A 12,432-nucleotide genomic window follows, 5' to 3' on the forward strand; every position below is an offset into this window, starting at 1 on the left:
AAATTTTGGGTGTTGTATCAGTAAATTTCAATCTGGTAGGTTGGCAACACTGCCATACACCCTTCCTTGAATTTCATTTTCTGATCAATGCATGAGCCTATCAAAACAACTGATTTGTCAAACAATCAAACAGGCATAACTTTCCTTTTGATCATTTTAGACTCGCTTTGATCAAGCGGAGTTGATCAGCTAGCGTAAGTAAATGATTGATCGCGTTGCATCTGAGATGCTTTGATTATGAGAACGCATGGTAACGTGATCAATAACTTATGATGGCATCTTCCATGTGGAAATCCAATTCCTTGTGTGTCGATAGGATGGGTTGCCAACCATACATGGTGTATATGGCCACCATGAGTAATAGCCCATTATCATGACGATCCTCAGGTTGCTAGGTATCCTGAACACAGAAAGCTGCTGAGAGTCTGGGCACGGATGTCACCTGTAACTAGGTGACGGTTTGCCAGTGTCTGAAGGCAGAGTGAGAGGAGATGGTAGAGCAGACAAGACACCAGAAAACCATGTGTGGATTCTAAAATAGAGCGGATGAGTGTTTGATGAGGGGGCGAAGGATGTTACCAGCGGAGGGTGTGTGCAGACTGTGTTATGAGTTTGTGCGGTGGTGCTGAAAGGACAGCTCCTCTCCTCCAGCTGTCTTCTCCTCCAAGGAGACCTCCTCATCATCATCATCCTCAGCACCTTCATCCCACCACCACCCTTCCCTGCCTCTGCCTGTCTACCGAGGATGGCACACTGATCACAGGGTCACCCCCACCAGGCTTTGTTTGTCTTCTCAGTGTTTAATGGCTACCGCCTGTTGTGAGTCTGACATAGTTCCATGCGAGGAAGAGGATGCTCTATAGAGAGGACTAGGACTGGCTTCTCCTCGGAGTTGGAGCTAAAGATCATCATTCATCAAAGAGCAGGACTTTACACCTGGACATCGCTCATCATCTATGGTGTGTCCAGGGAGGTGAGGAGCGCCGGGCACACCATCCGCACACTTTCTTCTCTCTCTCTTTGAGGTATGCTGAGCGCTATGGACTATGTGGATGACATGTATGAATGAATGGCCACTATGGCTGCTGGGATTTCTCCTGGGTGCCATTATCAGCCTCATCCCTAGCTCCAAATTGGGACTCACCATACACCATACATTCTCATCAGAGCTCAAGGACTCGCCCTAATCTATGGAGATTGTACAATCTGATTGTATAGCGTGTGACCAGCTGTAACATTCACTATGCACTGTGCAATCTGATTGTGCAACCGCTGTACAATCTGATTGTATAGTGTGTGGCCAGCTTTAAGATTCACTATGCACTATGCTATTTGTGTGTTCAACCTCTGTACAATCTTCTTTTGATTTACAAAATGACGTAATAGAAGGACAAACCTTATTGATCCATTCATTGTAGCAAATCAGGCAGGCCCTTGCACTGTATAGTAGATGGTAGATCTAAAGGGGATCTTACAGGTAGATTGTATATAGGGTATGACCAACTTTACAGCTAAACATATGCTATGTGATTTGATTGTGCAATCTTCATACAATCGTCTTTAGATTTATCACAATCATGTAATATAAGAACAACCCTTATTGATTCATTCATTGTAGCAAATTAGGCGGGCCCTTGCACTATATAGTTGATGGTAGATCTAAATGGGATTGTACAATTAGATTGTATAGGATATGACCATCTTTACTGCTGACCATATGCTATACAATTTGATTGCACAATGTTCATACAATCTTTAGATTCATCAAAATGATGTACTATAACAGTGATCTCCAAACTGTGGCCCAGGAGCCAGATGCGGCCCTTTACTTGCCTTTATCTGGTCCTTGGGGCACTATTCCTCCCATTGACACCAGCGATAGAGCACTATTCCTCTCACTTACACCAACAATGGGACACTATTCCTTCCACTGATACCAACGATGGGGCACTATTCCTCTAAGTTACACCGATAGGGCACCAGTCCTCTCACACCAACAATGGGGCACTATTCCTCCCACTAACACCAGTGATGGGGCACTATTCCTTCCACTGGTACCAGCGATGGGGCACTATTCCTCCCACTGACACCAACAATGGGGCACTATTCCTCCCACTGACACCAACAATGGGGCACTATTCCTCCCACTGACAGCAACAATGGGGCACTATTCCTCCCACTGACACCAATGATGGGACACTATTCCTCCCACTGACACCAATGATGAGGCACTATTCCTCCCACTGACACCAACGATGAGGCACTATTCCTCCCACTAATACCAATGATGGGGCACTATTCCTCCCACTAATACCAACAATGGGGCACTATTCCTCCCACTGACACCAACGATTGGACGCTGTTACCAACACCAGGAAAATTTCTACTCCCACTGGCCACAGTCTGGCTACCCCCCCCTGAAATCTGAAGGATGATAAACTGGCCCTTCGGCTAGGAAATTTGGAGACCCCTGTAATATAAGGAGAAACCTTGCTGATCAATTCATTGTATCATTCAGGTGGGCCCTTGAATTACATAGTTGATGGTGGAACTAAAGGGGATTGTACAATTAGTTTGTATAGGGTATGCTCAGCTTTACTGCTGACCATATGCTATACAATTTGATTGTACAATCTTCATGCAATCTTTTAAAGATTTCCAAAATCATGTAATATAAAGACAAACCTCATTGATACATCCATAGCATCAAATTAGGCAGACCCTTGCACTACATGGTTGATGGTAGCTCTAAAGGAGATTAAACAATCAGATTATGTCACATATGGCCAGCTTGGGCTGACCATACAATATGTATCTGATCTAGATCTACTGTTAAATAGGTAGTGCAGGGCCTGCCTGATTGAATAGTTTAGGGAGGTCCTCATATTGCATAGCTTTGGTAAATCTAAAGCTGATTTTACAAAAAATGTATGGTTAGATTGCAACATGTTGCAGATAGAGCATGACCAGCCTAATCTAATGGGGCCACACACGCCTCTATTTTCATACCTGATCAATGTGTGACGATCAAATTGCAAGCAATTGAATACCCATACCTTCCTTTCCGATTGATTTACACTCAGTTTTGATCAGATTTGATTAAAGTTAGTTGGCCAGGACAGAATATTATTGATCGTTTTGCATTGATTAAGATATTTTGTTCATGGATGTGATCAGATTTCATTTGATGAGATGGTAAGATGATATGATGGACCCAGGGGTATTGAGGATCAAAATCCACTTCCAGTGTGTGTGACATATCAGTTAAATGGGTTGTCAACTATAGACTGTATGATGGTAAAAGAAAGAGATGATTTTTTTTTAGAAGCATGTATGCCCCCCACCCCCCCGGTGTGATAGGGACAAGGGAAGGTGACTGATCACCTTCAATTCATGTGACTGGTGGTGAGGAGTAGGCGGGGCGTGGGTGACAGGTATGATGAGTGGGCGGGGCGCCGAGTGACAGGTGGGAGGAGTTTAATAGGGACAAGGGAAGGGGACTGATCGATCACTTTCACTCCATGTGACAGTTGGTGAGGAGTAGGCAGGGCGCGGAGTGACAGGTGGTGCGGAGTGGGCGGGGTGCCGATTGACAGGTGGTGCGGAGTGGGCGGGGTTCCGTTTGACAGGTGGGAGGAGTGTGTAGAAGTTGGGAAGTTTGTGGTGCGATGTGATCGGGCGATGTGTAGGTGAATCGGTGACTGAGGCTGACTTTTGCCTTTCCTCCCTCTTCCTTTGTGTGACTCCAGGAGCCGGGCTGCTTTCACCTGCCACCCATGCGAGTCATGTCGCATCCAGAGAGATGGGGAAGATCGATGAGAACGAGAGGATCATCCTGAACGTGGGGGGCACCAGACACGAGACGTACCGGAGTACGCTGAAGACCGTGCCCGGGACCCGCCTGGCACTCCTGGCATGCGAATCGCACAGCGACCCCGGGCTGGAGCAGCAGCCAGTCCCGGGACCCTTCCAGAGCACCAGCCGGGGCAATGAGTTCTTCTTTGACCGGCACCCGGGGGTCTTCGCTTATGTCCTCAATTATTACCGCACGGGGAAACTGCACTGCCCGGCCGATGTGTGCGGACCCCTGTTCGAGGAGGAGCTGGCCTTCTGGGGGATCGATGAGACCGATGTGGAACCCTGTTGCTGGATGACCTACCGCCAGCACCGAGATGCCGAGGAAGCCTTGGACATCTTTGAGACCCCGGACCTAATCAGCGGAGAGCCGCCGCCAATAGATGAGGATGACGAGGATCTGGGCAAGAGGCTGGGCATAGAGGACGTGGTGGGTTCTGATGGTAAGGTCAGCCGGTGGAGAAGGCTAAGACCTCGGATGTGGGCTTTATTTGAGGATCCTTACTCTTCCAGAGCCGCCAGGGTGAGTGCTACTTACTACACAACCTGCCTGGGGAACTACCTGTAGAGTGTCGCTAAAAGTCACAGCCTGCTCAAAAGCGACACAGCACAACTGCCTCTTCTCTGCTCAAAGCTACAGTTTGGGGGCTCTTCTATTGTTATACTCTGTATGTTTCTGGTCATACACTTCCTTTTTTTCTTTATACATCTATCAGTGGTTCCCATTAGAACAAGTGTATGTCTCATAGGATAGTTACAATCATAGGTGTGCACAGCTTATTGCATTAGGGTGTGCACCTCAAAGCTCAAACACATATGTGTGTGTGTGTGTGTGTGCATGTGTTTCAGTAGAGCAGTGGACGGTGTCAGTAGAGCAGAGATTGATGTCAGTTGGGCAGTGGATGGTGTCAGTAAATTTTATTTACTGATTTAAAAAATGTATTTATTGATTTTTTTTTACAATTTTTTTCAGGAGCCCCATTAGGGGGCTTTGGTGAAATATCAGGGGTTTAAATGGGGGGAATCTCTGCCACGCAGGGTGATTAGGGTATGCCCAGAAACACCTGGCACACCCTGTGCGCACGCCTATGGTTGCAATGGTTTGGAAGCATCTTACACCAGTTTTTTTCAACCAGGGTGCCTTCAGGCTTGATCCACCTTGGCAAAATGTCTATAAACTACCCAAAAATTGTATACAAGTCAGTAGGTGGATCAAGCCTGCCTATTAGTTTCATAAAGCCACAGGTTTTCATTGTGCACCATTACAACCTCCTAGTTGCCAGTGTCCTAACAACCAATGACATCATCGGTTGATAAGGAGGAAGTTGGGTACTTGCACAGCGTGCTTGTTTTCCCCTCCCCTGCTCCTCTCCATCAGCACCAGGGTCACACAAGTACAGCTTCAGGCATGACATACGATTTACAAATAGTACCTAAAGTAGTATCTAATGTGTTTCTATGGCAATGTCTTAATAGATAGGATTTCAAGTAGTGCAATTTGAGAAGTAGTTCATGTATTGCTTTTTCAGGACTTCAGCACGATTTCACTGCTATAGACTATAATGTAAATCGTGCTGCAAATCGCTCCTGTGTCTATATCAGCACTACTTGAGCCTGAAATACTTGAAAGATTAACCGTTTGCTTAACTGTTTGCTAGTTAAACTTTTGTATTTAACATCACTGTTTCTCTCTGTGACATGGACATGGAAGTAGCACTGAAGTCCTATCAAATCATTACAAATCTCACAGAAGTAGTGCTGAAGTAGTGGTGCTTGAAGTCTGGCTTTAAGTCGCACTACTTTAAATCATACTCGGTGTGACCGCAGGCTGAAGGAGAGGAACCGAGGGAGAAGAGAAACTTTGGAATACTAGTCAGTACCAGTGTGCAAAAGTGTTTGCTTTGGAAGAATAAAGCACCTCTAATGTTGGGTGTCCTATGCATAAGGGTGTTGCTGCATTATGTAAAACTATTGATTTCGTTTTTTAAAGTTTAGGATGGGGTGCCTCGAGATTGTGCTGAATTGTAAAGGGTGCCTTGACTGAAAAAAGTTTGAGAAACACTGTCCTAGACAATGGATGGAAACATTTTGGCTCTTTGTAGGACAATGCAAGTTGTCTGGCTATTGTGGCTGTCAAGTTGATTATGAATGAAATTGGTCTTGCACTGTTCGAAATCGGACCAAATGAATTTCGATCAGTGGGTGGATGTACCTGCTCAACAGTGGTTGACCATTTGATCAACTTCTGTTGAAGGGACGTTAGAACATTTTGATCAAATAAGCTGCAGCCATTGATCAGGGTGTTCTGCAGCAGTTGGTACAGTTGTCGGAATGCAATGTTCTGGGGAGGGGGTTCCTCCATCCACTTCATTTGTTTTTTTTGGTGAACAAAAAATCATCCGTTTTTGGTCAGCCCTAAGCCTACCATAGATAGTTTGAATCTGAAATAGTTCAGCATAGACTGGCTGAGATTTAAACTATGTATGGGCAGGCTGATTGTACCCAAGTTGATCGATGAACTTGGGTACAACCAACCTGTTGGATTTTACATGCAATTGTTTCCAGCAGCTATAGCAGCTAGAAATAATCACAGTTTTTTCTCCCAGCCAGGATGGCTCCCCCTACTGGGAGAACCCAATAGCTCAGCGGGAGGGATTCTCTCATCAAAACTAAAGCCTTGTACACACTATTAGTTTTTTTTTTGTTCAACCCCGCAGGTTGAACGAAAAAAACACAGCGATCTCTTCCGCTGAGCTGCCCAAACACTCCGATCAGCACTCTCCAGTGGCGTCTCCAGCTTTCATATTTAGGGGGGGCACATGGGGGGACAGGGACAAAAGTAGGGGGGCAGCTATAAAATGCATATATATATATATATATATATATATATATATATATATATATATATATATATTTAGCTATATATAGATCTATAGATATATAGATCTATATATCTATAGATCTATATATAGATATATAAATATAAATATATACTGGGGCCCTTTACTACGACCCCACAATGGCCCTTTCACATGTTCTGCAGTGAGCTCCCTTCCTACTGTATTGGGCCCCCCCAGGGTGGCAGAAAACAAGATATATATGTCACCAGCATACCAAGAAAATATAAGGATCCAAAGCAGTGGGAGAACTATCAGGGTTGCAAAGGTTGTCTTGCCTCCGGGCCCTGGTGTTCTGCCACTGTGGGGTTTCCCGGCCTCCTCTTGCTGTCCTGCCCCTGCTATTGACTGCTCTGGCATCTCTTGGAATTTACAGGTTGGTTCTCCTGTCCTAAGGATGGGAGAAATCAGTCTGTTTTTAGAGTAACTGAGAGTCCTGGTGGAGTCCTTCCTGCAACTCGCTCTTCTCCCTGCCAATGAGGATGCAGGGGAAGGAGCAGATCGGGTGGCCGTGGTTGTGTGAGTGCTCGCATTATGCAGTGTCAGCAAGCAGAGGGAGGGGGGAGGAATCACCCGCAGGAGCTGACTGGGGACGCTCTCCCTCTTAGACATTGATTTTTTGTAAAAAAAATTTTTTTTTTATTGGGGGGGGGGGGGGCACATGGTGGGGCACAGCATAATGTTGGGGGGGTCAGGGCCCTGGCTCTGGCCCCCCCCTAGGGACGCCATTGGCACTCTCTGCAATTGGCTGAGAGTGCTGATCAGGAGTCGGTCGGATGCTGTTTTTTTGACTGAAAGCCTTGTAACACTACTAGTCTTTTTACGTTCAACCCAGGAGGCTGAATGTAAAAAAAACTGACAGCTTGGGATGGAGCCGCTGTACTAACAATGCAATGTTAGTACAGCAATTTCCCCTGCTAAATGATTGTGTTCTGACAGGGGAACGGTCCCCCCACCAGAACACTCCTATCAGCCCTCATCAACATTGGCAGAGAGCACTGATCGGAAGTCAGTCGGATGCTGGTTTTCCAGCATGCTTTTCCGACAGACCGACATACACATGGGCCGAATGTCAGACGTTTTTCTCTTTAACTAGCTGTTTTCTCTCAACATTCGGCCCGTGTGTACCAGGCTTAAAGCCCCGTACACACTACTTGTCTTTTTTTTTGGAAAGAAAACAGCAATGATACAATAAGCATTAATTATTAATTTACTAAAGGAATGAAGCATGCTCACCAAAGCTGTGTTCAGGTCAACCCCGTCAAGGAAAAATCTATTTTTTAAAATATTTTTTTGTTGTGCATGACTGGTTACGCAAAGTCAACACAGCTTTACCTTAAAGTGACACTAAACATTGTTTTGACAAAATCTATTCAAGTATATATTTTTAACTAAAAAGTGCCTTCTATTGCTCTCAGCCTCCTCCAAATCTCCAAATTCCTTTTTTTTTTTTTTTTTCCTGCTGTGATCCGACTCCCTGTTAGAGGGTGGCTATGTTCGTTCTCCATGGTGCCACTGTATGTAGTAGTGTAGCCACCCTCTCTTGCTCATTACTGACATTTAGTAGGGACTATGAACTGTGGGATTTGTAGTATGCATAAAACAGCACACATGAGCACAACTAACACATACTGCTCATTCCAAACAAATGGAAGTAAGGGAAAAAAAGAGGTTTGAAGGTTCTTGGAGGACGTTACAAGGAGGCAGAAAACACCGTAAGAAACAATTACATGAAAAATAGATTACAGGGCCATTAAGTAGTAGTATATATATGTATATAGTATATTTTTGGAGAATAAGGATATAGTGTAAGGATAAAGTGTCACTTTAAGTTGAGAGAACATACACTTTGCAAAGTGAACATCCTCTACTTCTTTAGTAAATTAACCCTAATGCAACAAGGCAACCTAAAACCCAGAGTTTACATGATTCTATGTATGTGCCAGGGATGGTAATAGGTTGCTTCAATACATTCAATTGTCTTTGCAATCTGAAGCGGGTTGAAAATGGTTGCAGTTGCTAGTAGATAACATCATTTACGGCCAGCATAAGGGTTGTATCATTTCCTATATGGAAGAGGAAGTTTTCCATTCACTGCACATCTGTCAGAAATGGTTCACTTAGATCAGACCTAGATCAGAGTATCAGACTGGTGTTTGAGTGACATGCAACCATTGTGGAGCTCAGACTTGTCAAGAAATTAAACTGTCAAACATGTACACACTTCCCTGCCTTGGTTTAAGTTACACTAATCTAACCAATTAATTATTTTAAGATTTTAATATATATTTTATATTTAATAATTGATGTTTGGTCCCTTTAATGCTATCATACTATTTGCAGCGTGGACATTTACTAAGTTATCTATTTGAGTTCAGCATTTTATTTCATTTACGACAGAGTGCCTCTGTGCACCTTATACTTCAGGGTGTATGCTTTAAAGAATATGTCACCCCAACATTTTTTATTCCAGATACATGTCTGTTGTACCATGTACTTGTGTTAAAAAGTATCCTGTTCTCTTTGAACTGCTTCCTTTGCGTGAAATACCTGGTGATTCTGCCATTCCCCCTTCTTTACTTTTTTAAACTGACCATGCTAGACATCAGACCACATCCTTCAAACCCTGTTCAGTTTTCTGGCTGTGCTGGGAAAGCAGTCTGCTTGTCCTCCAAAGATCAGATTTCTGCTGACATGTCCCCCTGCACAGCCATTCACTGAGAAGTTTAGTGCATTGCTGTTTCTCCACACCCACCTCTTTAAACTCCTTATGCAGCTGAGAACATAGATTATCTGAAGAAAAAAAGTATTTAGAATGTTTATATGTGTATGTGCAGAATTAAATCGCTGCATCACGATTCGGGTGTCCCCGATGCAGCATTGATGCATGTGGCTGGCAAAATCGATGTCGGGTGTGACGTCATTCCGACTTGCCCCGACCTGTGTTGTGTCCCAGAAGATTGATGGCAGGGAGGGGTAGCCTAGGGCGAGAAGAGGAGTCACCTAGGTGGCCAGGACAGGAAGTCCCACTAAAGAGGTCACACTTCCCCCCCCCAAAAAATGACATGCCAAATGTGGCACGTCAGGGGGTGAGGAGTGTTTAAAGCGGAAGTTCCACTTTTGGGTGGAACTCTGCTTTAAGGGAGTGGGGTTATTTTTAATTCAAAGCAGAGTTCCAGTAAATTTTTTGTTTATTGAAAGTCATCAGCTACAAAAAAGTGTATCTTCTGACTTTTAATAAAAAGACACTCACCTGTCCCTCAATCCAGCGACGTGGCCACAAAAAAGCCTAATTCTCTGTCCACGGCGCTGGCAATACTACTGTGGGCATCCGGCTGTGACAGCTTGCAGCTTCACAGCTGGGTGTGCTTGTCTCACTGCGCTGTCCTGCATAGCCAGGCAATCTTTTGGGACCTGTGATGTGTCCCAGAAGATTGCAGGGAGGAAGGGCTGCCTAGGCGACCCAAGCGAAAGTGGGAGCGTGTCAGTAATCGTGATGCATTGTGATGCATCGCGGAATCGAAACGAATCAAATCGTTGATCAGATATATGTGTATATATATATATATATATATATATATATATATATATATATATATATATATGTTATATATGTGTGTGTGTGTATATATATATATATATATATATATATATATATATATATATATATATATATATATATATATATAGTATATGTACTGTATATGAATACACACATGTTTTGCCTTTCAGTTCTACTTTAAACTGAATTAGTTATCTTACCAGGTAAGGTCACATATTCTCTAAAGCAGTTGTATACCCCACTTTCACATTTTTGCCTACAATTAAGCCTATATAAAGGCTTACCTGTAGGCAAAATACATATCTCCTAAACCTGTACAGTTTAGGAGATATTCACCTTGCATGCAGCCGCTGATGTCAGCGTCGCATGCACTCTGAAGGTCCGGCAGATGCTGCCGGAAAATCAGAGCTTCTTGCCGGAAAGGGGACTCGCGGCTCCGGCCACTCACAATGCCGGAGCCGCGAACCCAGAAGAAACGCAGAGGGAACATGCCAGCTCCCTCAGCAGTGACCGGGAGGCGATGCCAGCACTTCGTTCTAAGGTAAGTGTTTCAAATTAGGTTAGAACTATTTTTTTTAAATCCCTTGTACTTAATTTAGTTTTTAACTTGAGCAAAAGGCTTGTAGATACTGAATATGTACACACACACATATACCATTTTATATCATCTCTGTAGTGGTGTAACAAAGCCTTTGCAGCCTATAAAGTAATCATGTACAGGTGGTAGATGAACATCTGAATGCACTACCACCTTGAAGCTATTGTATTAGGGGGGGGGGGTGTGTGTGTGTGTGGGTCATTTTTACAAGGCCAACAAAATTTTACCAGCGGGTCGAGCATAATAAAAAAATGGCCAGATTCCCCAACCCACACACTTGATCTGGATTGGGGAATCCTTCACACTGAGTTATTGTATTCTGACAGTGGGGAGGCTTCCCTTCTGTCAGAGCACACTGATTAGTGCTGCCAGCTATAGCCAGCATCCTTGATCAAAGGCTGGTTGTACAAAAGTTGGTCGGTAAATCGACTTCTGTGCATAAATGGATGGAAATTCGGCCGGTGACTGCTGAACAAGCTGAATTTCAATCTATGTAAGGCTGGGTTAAGTATGCAAGACGGATACATTTTCTGTATTTGTGGATCCCCTGGAAAGATAAAGCACTAATTGATTTTACTCTTTACAGCCTACTGTGTGATCCAGCTAATGCTCCATGTGCATGTGACTTATGTTAGCATAAGGAAACTGTTTTCAATACTTTGATAGACTAGAGTGACTAGACTCATGTCTTCCTTACAGGTGCTAGGTCTTTTATCCCAATTCATTAACTGTCCTCATAAAGGCGTCATGACACGTGTCAGGACTGGCCACAAAACTGGGTGCGAGGGCCACATGACAAGGCCTGGGGGAGCTGGATTTGGCCCAAGATGCTTGAGTTTGACAGTATAGAGGGAGCAACTGTTTCTTGGTCTAGTAGAGTTTGAGGCCAACCCATTACTATTGCTTCCCTATAGTAGCCTGTTGTCTGTTCTCTACCGAAGATAGGAACATTTCACTTTCTTTTAAGTCACATTTTAGGCTCTGTTATCTAATCTTTGAGTGCCTGACTGGCTTAAAAATGTGGATTAAAAAATGTGAATTTATACACAATATTTTAAAGTTGGCACCTTGATGGTGGAGCAAAACAGTAAAATGCTCTTGTATGAGATATGGGAATATATGCATTTGCACTGTCACTGTTTGCACTGCAAGTTTTGCACCAAATACCTCTGGATTTGTATTATGTAACTGATACTATTATTATGGCTCAAAATGCCTTATTAGGTGAATGTGTGTGTTTAAAAAGACTAGTTTGAGACACTTTTAAAAACTAATTCAACCTTAAAGGGAACCTGTGACCAGGCTATGGATATTCAAACATTAGTGTATTCTTAAGGTGGTAGTAAAGTCAAGAATTACAAAATCCACTGGCAGACAGGGTTTTTATAACAGAAGGGACCCTAGGGGTCTCTTCTGCCATAAATATCCTCCTTGGCTGTCATTGTGTAATGTGATATGAGCCACACATGCACAGCTCAGACCACATTTGCAGCCTGCTCTGTGTGCGAGAATGGCGCCCC

General features: G+C 43.8%; 1 protein-coding gene across 5 annotated transcripts in view; it reads left to right on the forward strand.

Annotated features, from left to right (window-relative positions):
- The first annotated feature begins 349 nt into the window (after positions 1 to 349).
- The window catches only part of KCNC2 (potassium voltage-gated channel subfamily C member 2), a 466,809-nt gene continuing 454,726 nt past the window's right edge, over positions 350 to 12,432 (forward strand). For 2 of the 5 annotated variants that reach the window (XM_073620029.1, XM_073620027.1), the window contains exons 1-2: positions 354 to 1,025; positions 3,750 to 4,378. In XM_073620029.1, coding sequence (XP_073476130.1) covers positions 3,803 to 4,378 — 576 coding nt within the window. In that variant the 5' untranslated portion in view covers positions 354 to 1,025; positions 3,750 to 3,802. Of the gene's footprint in view, positions 1,026 to 3,523; positions 4,379 to 12,432 lie in introns of those variants that run through there. The other 3 variants (XM_073620025.1, XM_073620028.1, XM_073620026.1) reach the window with 3 other exon arrangements.

This window comes from Aquarana catesbeiana, linkage group LG03 (genome assembly GCF_042186555.1).
Source record: "Aquarana catesbeiana isolate 2022-GZ linkage group LG03, ASM4218655v1, whole genome shotgun sequence".
Classification (NCBI taxonomy): domain Eukaryota; kingdom Metazoa; phylum Chordata; class Amphibia; order Anura; family Ranidae; genus Aquarana; species Aquarana catesbeiana.